General features: G+C 37.0%; 1 protein-coding gene across 5 annotated transcripts; it reads left to right on the forward strand.

The window, feature by feature from the left end:
- Window positions 1-1,442: 1,442 nt before the first annotated feature.
- Window positions 1,443-20,746, forward strand: LOC121503768. Of its 5 annotated transcripts, none has more exons than XM_041778313.1 (14): window positions 1,443-1,577; window positions 6,150-6,216; window positions 7,256-7,327; window positions 8,294-8,362; window positions 8,462-8,548; window positions 8,709-8,838; window positions 11,155-11,166; window positions 11,371-11,409; window positions 13,665-13,844; window positions 14,254-14,283; window positions 15,972-16,090; window positions 16,224-16,283; window positions 17,514-17,573; window positions 18,832-20,746. In XM_041778313.1, the coding sequence occupies exons 2-14, from the start codon at window positions 6,178-6,180 to the stop codon at window positions 18,838-18,840; spliced, it is 906 nt and encodes a 301-aa protein (XP_041634247.1). In that variant the 5' UTR covers window positions 1,443-1,577; window positions 6,150-6,177; the 3' UTR covers window positions 18,841-20,746. The 5 variants fall into 5 exon arrangements, with proteins under 5 accessions (XP_041634247.1, XP_041634248.1, XP_041634251.1 ...); XM_041778314.1 differs by having other exon boundaries at window positions 8,297-8,362; XM_041778317.1 differs by lacking the exon at window positions 13,665-13,844.
- Window positions 20,747-20,771: the final 25 nt, after the last annotated feature.

Consider the following 20,771-nt stretch of genomic DNA (forward strand, 5'->3'; position numbering starts at 1 on the left):
AATCAGAACTGGTGACAGGCCAATGGAAATAGCTAGGAAAGATATTATCTTTATAGAGATACTGAGACAAAATGTAAAGCCTTTATTTTGCCATTTCAGAAAAAGAAGCGTACCTATGACAGGGAAAATATCTATCCAGTTAGTACTACTTTGTCAATAAACACATATGATTGTGATTTAATTTGTCTTCATTAGGTGTTATGTATTGTGCACTTAATGACCTTATTAATATCTGCCAGTGTGGCCATTCTTGGATCCCCCTGTCTTTCCAAGAGCCTAAAAGCATTAAGCTGGAACAGCACATATTCCTGCCTTTCCTGTGACTACAATAAAAGCCTGCACAGACATTAATGACAACAGACAAACTTTGATTAAGTAGAAATAAAGAGGAGCTGAGGTGGAGAAGGGTTGCAAAAAACAATTTGCAGAGGGAGCAGCAAAGCACAGCCAGGCTGGAGCAGTTTAAATATGGCAGCATGAGTGCGATTAGTCAGTAGCCTGCTTAGAGCGAATTAGCTGGCTCTCAGCTGGTGAGGGCTTGTATGAGATCGGCTGATCTCAATTATATGGCAGCACTTGACTTCCTGGTTTGCCTGAACTATCACTATTATGCTCAATTTCGCACAACTACATTGATGTAACATCAAATCTTAAAAATAAAAAAATGTCTTTTTACACTTAAAAAACATGTCTAGACTGATCTTCTTGTAGTTTTATTTACAGGGACTCAAAATGAATTCAACAAACTCTTGGAGAAGCTTTCAGTGTTATTGAAGTTAATAATTATGTGTTATCCTAAAACTTTTGACAGGGTACTTACTGCTATTCTGGTATATTTATTATGATCTTTTGTACGTAGACTTGTGGGCTTGACTTTGTAGCCAAAGCTTGATTCATTATTTTTACAAAGTGTAAATGGGCCAAGCTGGAATTAATACTGATAGAGATTAAAGTGTTTTAAGTTGGAATGTCAGCAATAATGCATTAAGGTTTAAAATTTCTGCATGTTTTTTTTTTTATTCCCATCATTCACGTGTTTAATGCCCCTTTAAAACACTCTGGTAAAGCTACTTTGTCCTTAAGCAGCAACATGTGAAAATCAGTAGGCCATATCACTGCTCTTTAACGTTTTATTTCACATTAAAACACTCAGAAAAGCTCAGTGAACAAGTCAAAAGGCATCTGCACAATATTATATCAAATTCCTGGAATTCTATTGCCACAAAAGGGGAGATAAATTGCGATTAAGTGCAGAAATTTTGAGATTAATTGTGATTAAAAATTGTAATTTTTTGACAGCCCTACTTTTAAGTAGCCTAGCCTTATTTTAGTCCTCCTCTAGACTTACAGTGATTAGTCCAAAACTTTCCACAGACCTGCGTGGGAGTAACTTTCACCCGCTTTGTTTGGCAGTTTAACCACTCATCTGGAAACTCCTAAAGGGTGATGTCACATAGAGGGGGGCAGAGGAGACTTATTATAATTTGGAAAGTGAAAGTAAAGCTGTAGTAGAAGAATGAATACAGGGCTGGCAGGGCTAGATCCGAGCAGATCGACACAGCCAACAGCATATTACGGTAAGTTTTTAACGAGTAAGCTAGAGTAACTATCGTGGTTGTTTTTTGTGGTCTGGAATCTGTATTCGGGTATAGATGTAAGTTAAAGCATGCTTGTTTTTAACAGCAGAGCTTACATGACTAGACCACGCGGAGGAGAACTCGCTCACTGATTTGCAAAAGGAACAGACGTTGCAGCTGCAGAGAGGCTTTCTTGTGTCTGCAGGAGCTGCCATGTTAGCAGACGGCACACACGGACAGCATTAAATAGACTTTAATATGTGAGCTTTTTGAACACATAGGCTAGTGCATGCAGATATAAAGGGACGTCCCATGCCACCTGCAGACTTTCATGAGTTATTGTGTGATCACTATCAGGCCTGGGCGACCGCACTCTTAATGCTATCTTTAAGTAAGCCACGACAATCTCGGTCCCCTAACCCAACTGAAGCTGTATGAAGTTGTCTGTTATTTTGGTAGGATATAATCAGTGGCTGTGGTTGCACATTTCAATATAAAACCATGCCAAAGGTGAAACTGCATTATAAGAATATATGTGCAGCTGAGTAATGTTTTAAAACGATGCATTTCAACCCAAGTATAATTCTTAGAGTCTCTTTGGCCTTATTGTGAATGTGGGTCCTGAATTTGTTTACAGTTTTCCACTCTAAAAGAACTGTCTGTTCCTGCTGATGAAAAGTAGCCAAACTCTGCAGACTGGCCAGTCTCTGTTAAAAGTCATTCTGATGTGGGACTGCTTGAGTTACTTTTTGTACAAAAATGCTGCAGAATTTTCTGGCAGTTGCTGCTTCCTCCCTCTTTCAACTTTTGAAATGACATAGCCCTGGGGTTTGGACTACTGCTCAGGCATATGCCTACAGCCAATGTACACATCAATTGTAGATGACTCCTTGGACTGTGGAACATTAAGATTGAAACTGAGAATGTTTAAATAAAATTCATTATTTAAAAAAGATAGGGACAGGGCTAGACAATTAATCATAGATTAGATTAATTCACAGTCTGGCCTCTTTCAATTTTCAAATCACAGAGGGTGCAATATTGTCTTCTCAAAAAAAAAAAAAAACAAAAAAAACAAAATAAAGTGCAAAGTGAGGTAGAGTCTAGTTGAGCTAAGAGAGGAGCAAGTAGACCATCTGGTAGTTGTTTAACACTTGGGGCCTCATTCAAAAATGTTTAGGGCTTACAGTTGCCCCCCTTGAGTGTGTAGGGACCAACCACATATACCTAATGATAAATTTGTTAAATTGTACCGATATCCAGTGTTGTAGTTGAGTCACCAAACCTCGAGTCCACAGTGTCACCAAAGGAAAATCAGTCAAGTGCGAGTCAAGTCCACTTAACCTGAGTTTGAGTCCCAGACAGGTCCCCCATACCTAAAACACAGAGCCAAATTATTTTAAATTATTTATCATTTTAAAGCTATTCTGGTTTTTCCACGTGGGCTTCATTGATGTGTTGTAGTTATGTTTACATTTCTTCAACTTTTCCTTTTAAAGGCTTAGAGAATGACAGTGTTTATTTTAGAAGCTGTTTTAGATTTAGTCTTAGTTTTGGCTTTTAGACAAAAAATACATTTAGTAATAGTAACATTTAGTCTTGTTCACCCTTCATAGTTCTAGTTGAAAAATCCAAAAATTTCAGTTCAGATTAGTCCATAAAAATTACTTAAATTTTTGTGTCTGCGTCTTCAGTGCTTCATTCCAAGTCGAGTCACAAGTCCTCCAAATCATGACTCTAGTCTGACTTGAGTCCGAGTCCTGGACTCGAATACTACAACACTTCCTATATTAATATTATGCCAATAATATTGTGTGTCCGTGTTTAAGGATAATCAATCAAGAGTTTCAGACCTGTGGTTGGCCAACACCTAATGTTAGAAGAAGGAGACCTGCTTTATTTACCTCTCACTGGGAAATTAAATGTACACGCTCTGATGTTAAACATGCCAATCAGACAAAGGCTGAGTTACATGCACAACAAACAGGACCACTCTCAAAGGCCAATTTCCAGACTTGGTCCATACACAATGAGCTACAGCTGATCTCATCTGTGAGTCCTGTTTTTCAGTTCTCAAACAGTGAGTACAGCACAAATCAGAATACTTAATTCTTACCAGCATGTCAATTTTGTTGAATCATTGACTTTCAGCAAAATTTTTAGGAATAAGGCTAGTATTAAAGGGATATTTTGGTATTTTTGAAGCTGGCTAACGTCCACTGCACGTCTGATGGTTCACACCGCCATGTTATCCATTAATCCCTGAAAATTGGACACCTCGTCGGGCATTAACCCTTACATATAGCTCAGTAACACAAGCTTTATTTTAGGTTCATCCCTTAAAAATTATCTGTGTTTTTGATTAAAGTCAGCTGTTGAAGCTCTGAGAGTTCACTGAGGCAAAAAAGGAATGTTGTACATCCCTACAAAACATCAATGAATATAAAGTAACTAGCAGCATTACAGCTGCACACATAAATATATTGTCAGCCTTAAAGCTAGCGCTGGACAATTAATTGAAATTTGATTGTGATTTCAATTTTGGCTTCTCATGATCATAAAAACATAATAATTGAAGAAAAACAATTAATGTGTGCTTCAAAGAGTATTTTTGAGTTGTGTTTTTGGCTGTGTTAGTGTTTTTTGCATGTTGTAAATTTTGCAAGTTTTAATGGAGTGCATGTAGATTTGATATTTTTTTATTGTTTTTTATTGCTATTATTTAATATATTGTTATTATTTTACTTGTTACTAATTTATTTTTGATAGTTCTTTTAAGTTATGGTTCAATAAATACTCAAATTTTGAAATCAATGAATAGTCATGTTTATTCATTTTGATTTCAATATCAATCAAAACAATTGTGATTATTATTTTTGCCATAATCATCCAGCCCTACTTAAAGCCATGCTAGCTGAATGGTTACATACTGATACTACAAAATATCAACATCTTTCTGACCAGGGACTACACACTCACATCGACACTCACCTCCTTCTCCTTGTTTTTCCTGTCATCCTCCTCTTTACCATCAGCTCAGACTTACTCAGGGTCATCCGTCATTGGGTCATTTGGAGGACCCTGATGAAGGCTGCTACCTGTCAGTTTAATAGAAGTTGTCTCGAAATTACAAGCGTTGCTGGAGCTTTCTGTTTTCTTCGACACTAGATGGAAACCCACAGATACAAAAGCCAACAGGTCCTTTTATCACATAGGAGAGAGCGTGAAGTGTGTTTCCCTTTCTTTCTGAAAATGCTATTATGCCCTCTTTGTCTTGGAAATAATAACAGAGGACGTGTAGTTGATTAGTGGCCAAATAGGAGTGTCTCGCTTGTTGCATTTGGCACCAAGTTCAGTTATTGTCAGCCGGCTGCATTCAGTCTTAATTATCACTTAGAATGTGTAACATGTCCACGTCATCCATAGATATTTCTCCTCAGCAGCATGTACGAAATAAGAATGGCATTTTTAAACCCAGGAGTGATTTTTGTTGCCTCTTTTTCCCTTTCCTCTTGCTCTTGCTCTCCCCACCTTTCTCTCTCTCTTTCTCAATTTCAGTTCAATAAGCCTAGTTGGCATAAAAGGTCAGTACTGCCAGCATAGTGTCATAATACCAAGAATTATATAATCATACCAGCACCTACTGACATAGAGACATGCATCAATTAATAGACTCTGTCCACAGGGTAATAAATGACATATAAATCAATTTGCTGCCATGTTTGTATCTCATAGCGAGACACTGTGCTTTTGCATCTCACATAGCAATGTGGAATTTGTCCGTTTGTTTTTGTTTTCTCTCTACAGTAGTGATAATGGTCTTCATCTCTGTGACTTGTGCCATCTTGCCAGCCCTGTGGTCCTTTTATCTGTTGTATCTGTTTCAGTACCAGCATGAGTGTATTTGTTTCCTTAAGTTTTATTTTGCTTTAAATTTTCCTCTGCAGAGGTTTTTCTTTTCTGCTAATAATGATTTTCCATCATTTTTTAATTAGCCCAAGGTGACTTAATATGAATTTATCTAAACTTTAAAAGTGTCTGTGTTGGTCCACACTACAAGCTTAACTAGACTTTTAAAACCATAGATATTTAAAATATGACAGAGTTGCAGTAGCTCTTGAAACTCTGTGTTAAGGTGGGTCTCCTTTTGCAATAAAAAAAATGCACCATGCATCCTTGAGGGACACCTGAAGTCCTAATTTGGAACTCTAACTCAGTGGAGGACTTCAGTCATGGTGCAAATGTGTGTCTCACATCAAAAACAACAACAATCCACTAGAAACCTGAGCAAATGAGCCCCAGCAGGAATCACTGTACAACAGGCAACTTTAAAACATATCCAAACACACTGACCAGAGGCATGACAAAGAACAGCATCTGTTTTGGGATGTGATGTGGAATCATTCTCTTGCTGTGTGCTACGTGTCAACAAAGGTGGAAAAAGTACAAAAGTTTTCTACTCAAATAAAAGTACAGTACAGTTACTCTGGTTAAAACTTACTTAAGTAGAAGCAGATCCATTGATTTCTCTCTAATATGCCATTGTCCTGTGATTTGCTTCTTCTCTTCTAGTGTGAGTCTGCATGGTGACAGAGGCAGCATGATATTATGGAGATTTGTGACCCACGTGTTTGCAATCGTAAGTGTCACATGTAAAGCATTAACTGACCTGAGGGCTCAGATTTATAATGAAGATAGCATATAGATTTTGTATTATTTACAGTCTTTTAGAAATGGGATCTGTGACAAATCATTGACTAATGTACTATGATCCCAGTTTAAGTCATTTGATATTGAACATATGCTGACATAGAGCAGCAATACATTTTTATATCTCATCAAGCAATTATATTCTGTAAAAATTCTGCTTCAAAGTTGCCCCTGATTTTGCCCTATACATCCATTGCCTATGTACTTAAAATCGGAATAGACTCTTAAGTAATCCTTAAGTTTTATTCCTATTTCTATTCAAATCTAAACAGTTTAAGATAAATCTGTGTAATCTCATTTGCCTTTGTGTTGTCTTGAGGAAACTGACTTGTATTCTTTTGACCATGGCCTTAATCTCCATTCACAAAATTTACAAATAAATGAGGAATCTTGAGACAAGGTCAGGGGTGTGCTCAACTAGCAGACTTAATGATCAGATATTTCCCCCCTCACAAGTTAGCAGCAGAATGACTTGTCACTTAAACAAAAGTACTATTTGACGTTTGAAATTATGCTAAACCAAACCAAGCTGCTGAACCATATAGCTGCTGAGCAAACAAAAAGACAGGATCATTCAGAGAAATAACACTGATTATCAGTCATCCCAGCATGCCATTGTTGTTGATAATGTGGGGTGTTTTACCCCAGCTGGGGCTCAGGCCCCTCTGATACACACATGGAGGTCAGCTGAGTGAACAACAGACTGGGAGCCAGAGAGATGACAATGGCTGCACTCATTGCATCGCTGGGCTAAAACTAATAATCACTGGCAAAAACAAATGACTGGGTTAGACATAATAGCAGAGAAAGATCATTTAGAAAATGCCTTACTTGGCTCTTATATGATCTTGAGATCAGGCTAATCTTGCCTATTTCAGTTGAGTTGGTTCATAAGAATACAACTCTGTGTTTTGTGTTTAAAATGCTGTACAGGCCTGTAATGCTGCTGTCACATTTGTGTCTTCTAGGTGCTCCTGTGCATGATAGACCTGTCTGAACTGGGGATGTGCAAGCTGGAGTATTTCAGCATGAAAGAATTGGTATATTTTCAGCATTTTTGTTAGTCATTGGTGACTTGTTTAAACAAATAATTTTGTTCTTGCAGTTCAAGAGAGAAAGTAAGTATTACAGGCCAGGAAATACATGTAGTCTGAACTTTAATTTTGATGAGTCCTGCTAAGAACTTGTGGTTCACTTTTAAACAGCAAATCACAGCAACTATGAAGCCTAGTTTCAATATAAGGTCTCACTCACAACAGAGTTTACCCTCCACTAACATTTAAGTTGTTGCACCTGCTGAGAAAGTTTCAGTGTAGGCTTCCTATTAGGAGTCAGGTTCTCTGTAAGTACGGCCTTCCTAGTGATAGTTTTGTAAGGTGGGATAACTCGGAGGATGACTTGGAGGGAAGGGTTTTAGCAGCTGTTTGGTATTAGCAATTGTTCTTCCCATCAATTATACTTTTCCATGACCAGAGATGATGTCCAAATGTATGCCATCCAACAATCATGTATTGTTAAATTATCTTGTGTTAGTGACTATATCACCACTCGGTCTAAACTCTTGTTATTTTCACTGTCACTCTGCTTAGGCCTTAGTCATGACCTAATCAAGATGCTTTGACATATGTTTCATACACTTTCAGTGTTGTTTGAGAACTGAAATATTTTTAGCTGTTAGCCTGCATAGAGACGCTTCCACATGAGAGGGAGTGCTGTTTTAATCACTGCATTAAAAATGCTTTTCGCTGATTGGTCAAATGAAGTGAAAATATCATACCTGCAATATTATAACAAAATAATACTACATGCAATACTACTTTAAAAAGGGTTGAAATTGATGAGAAGCTTTGTTCAGGCACCTACATTTAGATGTTTTAAAGCTGTAGCACATTTTTATTCTTAAATCAGTTACTCTAATTATGTATTTGAATTAAAAGCAAACATTTGGGTAAAATGTTTACTGTTTATATTATTCTCATATTGTCTTTTGTCTCTGTTTCACTCAGAAGAAAACTATCTTCTCTAACAGAAGTCTGCCAGACCTTATCCAAATTGCAAGAATTGACAATCTCAAGGTGAGAATTAGCAGAAGGATCTGATGAGAATCTTTTTAAATATTAGTTAATTGTTTCACAGATAACTAACTCACTTAAATTGTGCTTTTCCCAATGCAGGACATGGTAGAATGTACTGTGGAGAGACAGTACCTAGAAAATAAAAACACAAAATTGAAATCCCTTTTACAGTGCATCCTCAAAGAAGTAAGTAGAAAATTGTTTACTACAGGCCTCACACCTGTGTGTATGCTCTTTTAATGTTGACTTTGTGAATTATAGATATTATTTAAGTTTTTTATTGTATTCCTTTACTAGACAAAAGTATAAATTGGCAAAGTATAAATTCTGTCATTTCCTTCCACAGAATATTTCAGACAGTTACACCAAAATGGACAAGTGCCAAGTGGAATTTTCCCAGTATGTCACACACTACCACTTTATGTGCCAGATGCTCAAAGCTGCGGATGTATTTGAAAAACATCTGAATGAAACAGGTACTGCTCTGTTTTCAAAATGTGTTGTGGGATGACTGGGTGCACCTCAGTCACACAGATGGGCAAAATATATTTTTCATGCTTTAGGTAATGCAAAAAGCTGAAACAAATGCAATGATTGACTCCAAGGAGAAACATACCATTTTAATGTATATATTCTGACACGTAGGATGCAGTTAAGTATTGAGATTTTTAAAATTAAAAGTGGCATTCATAGACTGTAAACACAGGAGATGTAGCAAGTGTAATGTCAAACCCTCGTAGTTCACACCTCTTCCAAAGCTGAAGTTCTGTAAATAAAAAATAAAATATTTTCCAGTTATATTTACACTTTGGGATACAGTGTGTATTTGTTCATGCACACTTAATACTGACCGTAACAGCATTTCAAATTTCTAATGCGAAATAAAACCACAGCTGTTGCTAGAGTAAAGGTGGTCATAGAATTCAGTCCAAGCTGTTTTAAGGCAGACTTTATCCTGTCTTTGTCGTCAGGATAAAAATACTTGTTTAATATTATTGCAGGGTTTTTTTTTTTGTTAAGAGCTAGCGTTAAAGCTAGCAGGGGTGTGAAGGAAGATGTGGTTCTATGATGAGGATGTTATCACTAGCTAGCGACAGCCACAGAGACCTAAATAATATTCTGGATATTAATAGTCATAGCTGTTTCTATCCCCCTTTTTTCCTTCTCCACTCTTTATAAATAGGACATATCAAAGAGGCTTTCTTTCTCTCTCTACAACTCTACTGTCTCTTATCCATTTCTGTTTTCTGCTCAAATGTTGTGGTTGTAAATTTCCACCAGGTGTACAATGGGAAATAATTTCAAAAACTAATGTAATGTAATGTAGGTGTACTCTTGCAGTGAGAGACCTTGCAAGATTCAGAGTCTTTGCAAAACCTTCGTCTGCTGTTAAAAACTGTGGCTTGTTTCTTCTAATAAATGGAAGTCCCAAGTTGAGCCATAGTGTCCTTGTCACTGGGTAGGATTTTTTATTATTATTTTTTTCTTCATACAGAAGTTTGTCAACTTCTCTTTGGTAACTGCCTAGCTAGTAATCACCCCTTTCAGCTAGTTACCACTGGTCCTTCTTCCGGTTTACATTGCATACCAAACCCTTAGCTGACACACCAAAAACTTGATCTCCTTTTCTGACTGCTCCCTGTTCTAGCTTTCCCAATAGTCGTCCATATGTCCTGTTTCTTCCTGGCTACCTTCTGAGCATTTATGCTGTTCAACTTCTGGCTCAAAGTCTGGCTCAGGAACTAGTGTAGAATATCTAGGCCAGTTTTGGGCCGATTGAGGTCAAAACATGCAAAGTAGTAGAGTATTGACCTGTCAAACTGTATAAGTCTAATATTGATTAATTTTCATCAGCCTAATGTGTTTACATTTATCTTTAAAGTCAACTTTAACACAATAAATGTACTTTTTTGGTAGCATTTATTTTATAAAGTAGCCATAATGTAAAATGTAAAGTAAGCCATTATGTAGCCATAATTACCTAGTAATTCTACAGTATATAGAATTGCTACAATTTTCAAGAAATTACTTGATAGTCAATATACTCTAGTACTAGGTAAATACTTTGTTAATATTACCATATTTCCTAGTTATTACTTGGTAAAATGCCAACTTATTAATCTGCAGTTTATACTACTAATACTACTACTACTACTGCTAATGATAATAATAATAATTAGAAATTACTGATAGTTATCACTTTTTACTGTAAAATTTCAAGGTAATTAGGGTCTGCTAAAATAAAGTGCTGCTTTGTTTTTTAAACACAAGAACAATGCACTGAGGCACTCAGATGAGACACAGTTACTCTACTGTGGGGGCAGCTGTGGCCCTGCAGGTGGAATTGGCAACTGGAAGGTTGTGGGTCGGTCCCCAGCTCCTGCAGTTGCATGTTGATGTGTCCTTGGGCAAGACACTTCACCCAAATGTGCTCCCACTGCTGCATTTGGGATTCCAAATGTATATGGATGCCTTGAATGATTTCCATAGCAACCTCTGCCATAAGTTTGTGAATGGGTGTGAATGGGTAGGTGTCACCTGTGGTGAATGAGCGCTTTTAATAGTCAGACGACTAGAAAATCCCTATACAGGCTCAAGTCCATTTACCATGATCAAACATAATAGCAGCAGAAACTAATCTGTATCTGAAAATTGGAAGCCTTACATTTTAGCTGAGTGTATTTGAACTAAATTGAGTTTTTTACTATTTAAACATCTAATGCTGATCAACAAATGTAAATGTTATAATGGCAAAAATTAACAAGTTCTTTTTTTTTCATTTTCCACCACAGACTGCAAATACGGTGAGTTCTCATTCTGCACTGACAGTGTAGCTGTGTGCTGAGCTGTTGACTATGTTACTTCTGTATTTAAATCAACAAATTAAAAGCCCTTAGTAAATTAGAAGTTAATGTGGCACAGATCACTGGGTGTTTGAGTTATTATAAAATATTTATATTACTATTACAATTTATTTCCTTTGGTGACATGAAATATGATCTTTACAGATGTCGTCTGCCCTGTCTATGAAATGAAACCAACCACTGGTAAGTCACATCTCTAATTTATATGTATATGTTGACACATGTTCTTTGTCTGTTTTTGCTTGTTTTTTTCAGTAGCTGATTGTTGAAATAATATCTTGGTTGCCTCTTTGTCCTGTGTGTTTAAAGCTTTGCTGCCTGCTTATGTTTGACAAGCAACTGTCTCATTGCGACAATGAAGTTTTTATGCTTGAAAAATGACTTTGTACTCCCCTTTTTTTATTTATTTATTTGTGGTATACATTTTCTTTTAGCCAAATGCTTGTGACAGAATACTAACACATTGACAATACTTACATGTAGACTTGAAAGTTTAGTTATTCATATATTCAGAATGTTAGGCTTGCAATATCTTTTGAAACAAAAACAAAGTGCAGCTGGAAAAGTCACTACCTCAGTCTTTGATGTAGATTTTTTGATCCTATTACTCCAGGAAAATCAAGTTATTATTCATGGACACCATGCATGAAATTTTATTTTAATGTCTTTAGATTTCTTGTGGCGTTGGAAGAAAAAAATGTTCTTGTGTTGTCACTACAGTAAGGATCACAAAGAGCTGCTTGATATTCCTCAAGGTTGATCAGATTTTAAAGCACTCCAAACACTGAGATATTTCATGTTTTCATTAGTGTCAGATGAAATTTAAAAGCCAATCAGCCATCAAACTTTTCATAATAACTAATTCACTAACTATGATAATAATAATAATCACTAACTCTCAAGCATGAAAAGCAAGAATTACATGAATCCAAACTTTCACAGAGCTGCTATGCAAAATTTACTTAAAGAAAGTTTTAATTTTTTTCCTTAAACACTGACAGAATCACATCAGAGAGATGAGAGTAGTGTACCCTACACGGCAAACCTATCAAAGCTTGTTTTTGAGTTTCCTCTTCCTTTAAAAGCTGTCTGATGTTTAACAATGGTATTGATTTCATCTCTATTTATCTTCCCTTTTAAACTCTTGATCCTGTTGCAAACAACAAGACTAACCTTCAAATTCCACTAACTTTGTCTGCACAGCAACCCACTCACGAAGTGCAGAGGAAATAAATTGCTCCCTTTCCAGTCAATATTTGCAATTCCACTGCACAAACTCCAGTCTGTTTCTGTGGCGTCACAGAAGCACCACTCTGCTCTGCTTTGCATAAGTTATGCGCCAGATCCATTTTCGGCAGTGGCTGCAGCCTCACCACATTAGTTCATGTAGAGCAGAACGATTCAGACAGCCAGGAAAACATATAAAGTTCTGATTAACACTGCGAGACACTCAGTAGTAAATCTTCCTTATTTCAACATTAACATTTTATCCTGTGGCACAAGCTACATGTTAACTGTTGGTCAGTGGGTCACAGAGCTACTACAGTGCCACTGATGAAAGAAAGTTCACTTTTAAGGTCGAAAACCACCGAATATTACAATAATCCACACATCGTTTGTAGCAAACTTAAACCTTTTAACTTTTTTATCTACTCACTCATGGCAAGAGCAAAAACAATCATGAAATGATTTCAAAATGAATGGCAAATCAACCTAACCTTGCAAAGCAGATGGATACACCCGTTTCCTTGTTTTTCACTGGTGAATCCATCTTGCAAAGCTCCCATCTGAACCATTTGGGCCCGTTAGAAAGTGACAGGACCAATCAGGGATGAGGGGCAGTACTTTCAGGCGCAGCAGAGTCGTGATGTAAACAAGCAGCAGCAAGAGTTTGTGCAGTTATCGAGGAAGAGCGCCAGTTTTATCAGAACTTGACAACATTTCTTTGTTAAAAAAACAAAGAACAGCACTGAGTTGTTTTCTTTTCAAATACCACAAAAGTCGAATTCTTACATGCCTACAGTTGCCATGGTTCGCGTTATTCCTCAGTAGCTGCACACACGCAGCTCGATAGCAGACACATCACGTGTTTTGTTGTTCTGATTGGCCCGTAGAGATGTGACAGACAGAACGTTCACCCAATCACATTCCGAGTTTTTTTCAAAGCGTCTGCCTTTCTCAAACATTTCCTATAGAAGCTTTCCCAGATGGATGTGTGAAACACATCCATCTGGCGTGTCAGGTTAAAATCAACCCCAGTAAGACAAAAAAAAATCTCTTTTTTAAATACTCTTTTCCCACATAAACTTCTTGTTCTCCTGTCTTCTTGTGAGTCTTCAGCTGCTTAGAGATGGAGCAAAGTGCTGTGGAGTATGTGGAATTTGAGGGTTAGAATGAACTACTGACTGAGTGATTTGACTGCATGATTGCTGTTTTAGAACTGCCATCACCAACAACATCAGCTACTGCAATGCAGCCACCAACAACATGGCCAGAAAGAACAACAGCCCCAACAGATTTGCAACCATCACTACCAACCCCACTACAGACAACATCAACAACAGAAAAGACAATAACAACACAGACAACAACAGGCTCACCGAACTCATCTGCTTCAAGTAAATACATTATGTTATCATTTACAGATTTACACAAACAAAAGAAAACTATTTAGATGAAACATAAATCTCATCTTTGGTCCCTTGTCAAAGTATATAAGAGTACTCAAATGTACTGTAATTTGCCACAAGGGGCAGCAATGAACTGACTTCCAGGCTTAAGAGCAAACTTTTAAAAACTTGATAAAGGTCTGATTTATGTTTCATCAGAAATGGTTTAAGAAAAAAACAAATTCACTTTGTTTTTTTGAAGACATACAGTAGATATTTTATAATTCCTGTCACTCTCAATTTAGGAGCTGAATATCTGCCTTTGTATCTGATCATTTATATACAGTATATAATGATTATACACATGCACATGATATACATTTAAAAGTGGATCGATTAAATGTTTTCATCTTTGCAGGTGATGGGACACACGACAAGGTTAAATCAGGTAAGATGCTTCCTGTTACAGGATTTATAGTATCTGAGATACACACTGATAAACTTTATTGTTTTTCGGAAATGTACATGCATTCAGACTATGAAACATTTTCCAAAAAAGTTGGTGCATGAGCAAGGAAATGACTTGGAAAGCCGTGGAATCCTTGCATGTAAGGGGAAGGGCCAAAAACTAACATTAAACCCTTCTGATATGCAATCACTTAGGCAGCACTGCATCAAAATGTCATCATTTTTGAATGGGGAAAGTGGGATTGCCAACACTTGCACGAACCATTGCCAGTGAAAGCACAATTTCGCCTCATCTACAACTTTAAGTTAAGACTCTAGCGTGCAAAGTGAAAGCCATATATCAGCGACCTCAAGCAGCACTACTGACCTCTCTGGGCCTGAGCTCATCTGAATAGGATGAACTGAAGAGAAGTGTGCTTTGGTCTTATGAGTCCCTGTGTCTGAATGTTTTTGGAAATAATAGCTGTTTAGTCAAAAGATGAAAAGGACTATCCAGATTGTTATCAATGCAAAATTAAAAAGGCAGGGACACAATAGTGTGGGGTGAACTAGCGCCCATGGCATGGGTATCTTGCACATCTGTGAAGGCCCCATTAAAACTGAGAGGCACATAAAGGGGTTTGGAGCAGCGCATGCTTCAATCCAGACAATTACTTTTTCAGGGACTCCCTTGCTAATTTCAGCAAGGCAGTACGAAACTAAATCCTGCTATGCTTCACAATAAAAGAGGGCAGCAACTAGACTGGCCTACAAAGAGTCCAGACCTGTCTTGCATTGAAAATTTATGACTATATGAGGCAGAAATATGGCAATGTAAACCCTGCACTGTTGAGCAATTTAAGATGTACATCAAGCAAAAATAGGAAAGAATTGCACTTTAAATACTTCAGCAATCAGTATCTTCATTTTCCAGATGCTTACAGAGTGTTGTTAGAAGAAAGTGTGATGTAACACAGTGGTAAAGATGCTTCTGTTCCAACTGTTTTGGAATAATGAAATATATGTTCCCTAAAAACAATAAAGTTTTTCAGTTTGAAAATCAAATATCTTGTCTTTGCGCTGTATTGTATCTTATTTGGATTGAAAATAATTTGCAAATCACTGTATTTTGTTTTTAATTACATTTAACTCACTGTCCAAACTTTTTGGGATGTAGGGTTTGTAGGTGAAGTTTTTTAACATCACAGTCATATGTTAAACATATGTGGGGTTTTTTTCAATAGGTCATCCTGGTGATAATACGGGTGAACTATTTTCTTTTGTTAGATTTTGCAGAATATTAATGTTAATATAATTGAAATAATTACCCATGACCTCCATATTAACCATTCTCATTAAGTAAAAAGACTATTAAAGATTAATTGCATTTTCAAAGTTCTTTGTTTTTGGTCAATAAGTGATCAGAAGTTGAAGCATGTTATCCCCATGATCATTTTTTATCACTTAAAATCTCTTGTAGGCTTACCTTGTTCATACTGTTTGCTCACTTGTAATATGACCTGTATTACAATGAATTACAATGCTCACTTTGATTAAACATTATTATTTATAACTAACTTCCTTTGCCTTTGTATGTTGACTTGCCCTGTTTCTGCCTTAACTGGATTTAATTGTTCTAAAGATTACTGGAGAGTAGTAAAATGATATTGTTGCTCATCTCTTCTACAGTTGAAATCGTCTCACTGAGGACGATGCTCACATTGTCGCTGTTCTTCAACACGGTTGGGCCCCTGATTGTTTACCTGTACATGCGTCGCCACAGGACGCAGTATGGACCTTGCCCGACAGTGAGTCCGATCTTCTCTGTTTTTTGTGTTGGTCCATGCAGTTTGATTTTCAGTGAGATTATAATGATCTGTGTCTCGACTTACCAACTGTAAGTTACTCTTTTAATGTTTTTTTGTTTTATTTACATTGCAGATTTTACATAATGGATTACATCAGATCCCACCAGGAGTTCAGCCAGGGACTGAGATGATGGTAATGTTTAACATATTTTGCAGTCCCTGTGAAATGTAGCTGTGTAGCACTCATTCCTAAGGTATCTGGAATTTCCCACTTGATCTCCAGCGTTGATTCAAACCTGGCTGTAGCTCAGTTGTGCTTTTTTTAATGATTTACTGTGCTTGTTTTAAATTATGAAGACCGACTGAAGCTCAGGTACTTAGGAATCAAAGGTGGGGAGTGAAGCTGAAACTCCATGGGGGGTGTTTAATCATGTCTGTAGCTCACATGAACTGTAAATTATTAACATAAAAAGGAAGAGGCCTACACTCCAGTGGCTGTTGTTCCATGGTTTTTGAAAAGACACTATATGGGAAATAAAAGTCACCACCTCATCTTTTTTTGCAAAAAGGAACCACATTGAAAGCGCTCATTGACCATATACAGTGCTCAACAAATTTATTAGACCACCACCCAAATTAAGGCTTATGCCACAGCTGCCCTAAATCAACAGCATTGGTAAAAATTGCTAAAACCAAAATCATTTTTTGTGTTTCTGCAATGGTTAATACACCAATATGTAGAAGTTCTTTAACCGAAATGATATTTTTAATGCTAAAATATGGTTACTATTGTTATCCATAAATTTTCAAATGTACTGATTTACAAAAAAACTGAAAAAATAGTAAAGCACATTATTATTTCTTGATAAATATGTGAAATTATAGTTATTTACTTGCATTCCTGAACAGAAAAATTAGTTTTAGTGGTTGAATGTTATGCTTGATTAATTTCTGACTTCTCAGAGAAGCCCAATGAGCTGCCTCAATTTTGGGTATAAAAAGGTGAATTCAATTTGAAATTCCTCATTTCTGTTCAAAATGGTAAAACATGGAGAGCTCACTCAAAATGAGAGTCCGCATTAAAGTACTTCATGATGCAGGATGGTCTCTGAGACAGGTGGTCTAATAAATTTGTTAAGCACTGTAGATCAATTGATCATATTCTCTGTAGTAGACAATATGAATTTGTAAGTTGCAAGTTTATTTTAACACCATGATGAGTTAATTTAGACTTACATTAATGCTAAAACATCCAAACAAAATATACCCCAAATGAACTGTTTTTTTCTACAATTTTTCATGTATATTTCACTTTTAAACTTAATTTGAATTGTAATTTAACTTTGTAGTACCTTAACTGCACTGTGGCTTACAGACTCTGCAAAAATACTTAATTTTCTTGATGTGCATTTCTCTCTTGCAGTCAAGCACACAGGTGCCATCTGCAAGTCGGGAAGAAGTAGAGTCATCACATTTGATACAGGTAAATAATGATACAAGCAAATCATTTGGGCAACACTGTTTAAAGGTCACATATTAAGCAAAATACACTTCATCAATAACCTTGCTAAGCAGATGGATACACCCATTCCTGTGTTTCTCCCTGGCAAATCCATCTTGCAAAGCTCCCGTCTGAACCGTATGGCCCGGTTAGAAAGTGACAGGGCCAATCAGCGTCGAGGGGCAGTACTTTTGGGTGCGGCAGAGTCGTGATGTACGCAAGCAGCAGCAAGAGCTGGTGCAGTTATAGAGGAAGACATTAATGTGGATGCTGCTAAAGCGCCAGTTTTATTAGAACTTGACAACATTTCTTTGTTAAAAAAAACAAAGAACAGCACTGAGTTGTTTTCTTTTCAAAAACGACTAAAGTCGTGTACTGACATGTCTACAGTCGCCATGGTTCGTGTTATGCAGTTCTATATTGAGTTTACTCCTTCAGTAGTGGCGCAGCTCGTTAGCAACTACATCATGTGTTTTGTTGCTCTGATTGGCCCATAAAGGTGTAACAGACAGAACATTCATCCAGTCACCCTCCGAGTTTTTTTTTAGGTTCTGCCCTTTCCCAAACACTTTCTATTTGTGATTTACCAGATGGCTGTGTGAAACAAATCCATCTGGCATGCCAGGTTACTTCTTCCAGCTTTTCTCACAAAAATATGTGCTCCTGGCCTGTACACAATCCCCCCGAAGAATCAGAAGCATGTCTCTTGGCAAGAGATCTCATCACACCCCTAACTGACACACAGAAAATCTTCATTATTGCAAGCTGCAAAGCTTGTCATCCACTGAATCAATTTTTGATGGCTGCTTTTTGTGACTTATTTTAGTTTTTGTCTTTCTGCAGATGGGTCTCAGTACTGTGTAATGAAATAAGCCACCTTAGTTAACTCCCCTAATGCTGTCAGAACCTTTGTTTACAATGTTCAATGTCCCATCCAATATTCGTGATTAGAAATGCAGGGCAGAAAAAGCAGCAGAGACTTTCTTTTTAAAAATTACCACAAAAAGTACTGAGATGTGGATTTGGGGTGAATAGCTATTGTCAGATAACTATGGTCAGTAACTTACTCTGGCATTTATACTGTAAAAATTATTCCCATGGTTAATTTGCTGATTTTGAGCTGAAGTTTTGTTAAAGGACTATACTGAGTAAAAGCCTTGTATGTGTAGACCTAGTTATCACTAAACCTGATTCTGATTTTGATACTGAGCTCTTTTCTCTTCTTGTCTCTCTCTCACAGCCCCCTTAGTGTCATTCCATTGCCTAAACAGAACGCTTGCGATGACTGATGGAAGTGCCAGGACCTTTCTGTGGAAAATATAATATTCTCAACAAGAACTTGCTTATATTAATACATTTTTCACAGTTGGTGCAACACTGCTGTCAAATGTAACAAGGTGTGAAGGAGTCAGAAGTATCTGCTGGGTTCATGGAGTGACACACTGGATGACTGTGATATGAAAATATTTGTAGCCAGCATATGGGGGAAGTTTACCTCACTGCAGAGAGGTGAATGTGATGGAGTGTGCCAATTTACTCAGCTATAAGTCAAAGGGAAATTAGAGCATTATCAGACTGAAGTAAACTGACATTTCAACTGAGACACTCCTTTTGGCCTGATTTTGAGGAATTTCTGTGAGTCATCCTCATGTTCTTCTCTGTGCTACATGAACAAACACACTGGGATTGTTACAGTGTTAAGTATTTAAAAAAACTTTTATGATGAGTGATAGCCAGTTTTACAACAAAGAGAGTAAATTAACTGTGTGACATGTTTCCTGTACAAACTCAAATTGGTGATTTAACCCCAGGAATTCAAGTGCCACTGGGTGATCAGTTTCAGTTTCAGAATGACTTCAGCTCTGCAGAGCAGTTTACTGAACCTCTAAAGTATCCCTTCAGCTTCCTGTTCTGTCAAGTCCAACAATCCAACTTTATAACAACAAAACTGTGTAAAGAAAATGCTAACGATCTTCTAACGTTATAATTCAGTGAGACATTCACCTCGTTTCAGCCACAAGTTTTTGAATGTGGACCAACAGTATAAACACAAATATAAAGATATTTTTTTTATGTTAGAAGTTCTCTGTGTATTTTATCCCAAAAGCACTGATAGTTTATAGTGTACTGAAATATTTTCTACAACAAAACAACAGCGCCAATGTGACAACATTATGAACAGTTTTACATAAGCTTTTATGTTATTTATGTGTCTTTTAAATGTTTGTTCTGGAAATGTTCTCTTACCCATACAAATTTCATTAACAGAAGACCTACAGTGTTTGTTTAAATTTTAAATAATCCAAGGGAGAGTGAGAGTGTGCTGGAGCTGGCTGCGGTGATCAGGGCAGGAGGCACGTTAACAACAAGCATCAAAAACACAAGCACTGGAGGTTACTCAAAAGGTTCTCAAAAAGAGCACTGGAAACTTCTCTGGGAGATCTCGAGAGAAGGAGCCTGGAGCTGACGTTTACCGTAAGGTAAGGTTGGCGAGACTCAGGTGCTGAAGAGAGCTGCAGCAGGTCCTAAACAGTGATCCTCAATGAGTGATTCGCTGCAGGTGTGCGCTCTCCTTAGCACCGGGGGGGGGGGGCGGGGTGAATGCCTCAGGGAAAGCAAAGAAAGTTAGCAGCCAGAAACAGCCTCCGGAACCGGAAGCTAACAAAAATAAGATAACACAACGACAATAAACACCACAATTTCCTTTCCTATTCATGTTTAAACAAGTAGCAAGTTTGACACTGTGCCTTTTAATGGTTCAGTTAATTTGTGTTTTTAGCAGGCAAAAAAGGATTGTCACACTCCGTGGTTTTGTATTCACAGCATAAATGGCGTAATGTTTAGTACTGAATAATACTGTTATAGAATGAAGTATGAAAGGAGCTCTCCTGATGGTGCTGAGAGCAGAGCAGAAAGTATGAAGCTGCAGTATCTATGCTTGTTGCCTTTACATATTTGATCACCGTGATTTTTTGCATGTTCAAAACACCATGGAAGTAATTTTAAAGGTATTCTTCAATTTTTTATTTAATGTTTTTTTTTTAATCTGTAAATACAAAGTTATTTTTAAGTTCATCTTGTGAATATTGATCAAAACATCTGGTATGTCTGGTCTTTTATTTCGTAATTTATGAAATAAAAGTGGAAAAAGTGTATTTCTGATGTCTAAAATTACTTTGT

The sequence above is a fragment of the Cheilinus undulatus genome, linkage group 21 (assembly GCF_018320785.1).
Source record: "Cheilinus undulatus linkage group 21, ASM1832078v1, whole genome shotgun sequence".
NCBI lineage: Eukaryota > Metazoa > Chordata > Actinopteri > Labriformes > Labridae > Cheilinus > Cheilinus undulatus.

Bases quoted from the DNA above. Each gene is read 5' to 3' on its own strand.
- LOC121503768 (XM_041778313.1), top strand. From the start codon at position 6,178: ATGATATTATGGAGATTTGTGACCCACGTGTTTGCAATC. The intron at 14,284-15,971 runs GTAAGATGCTTC...TCTCTTCTACAG, and splicing joins ACACGACAAGGTTAAATCAG to TTGAAATCGTCTCACTGAGG. The intron at 16,284-17,513 runs GTAATGTTTAAC...TCTCTCTTGCAG, and splicing joins AGCCAGGGACTGAGATGATG to TCAAGCACACAGGTGCCATC.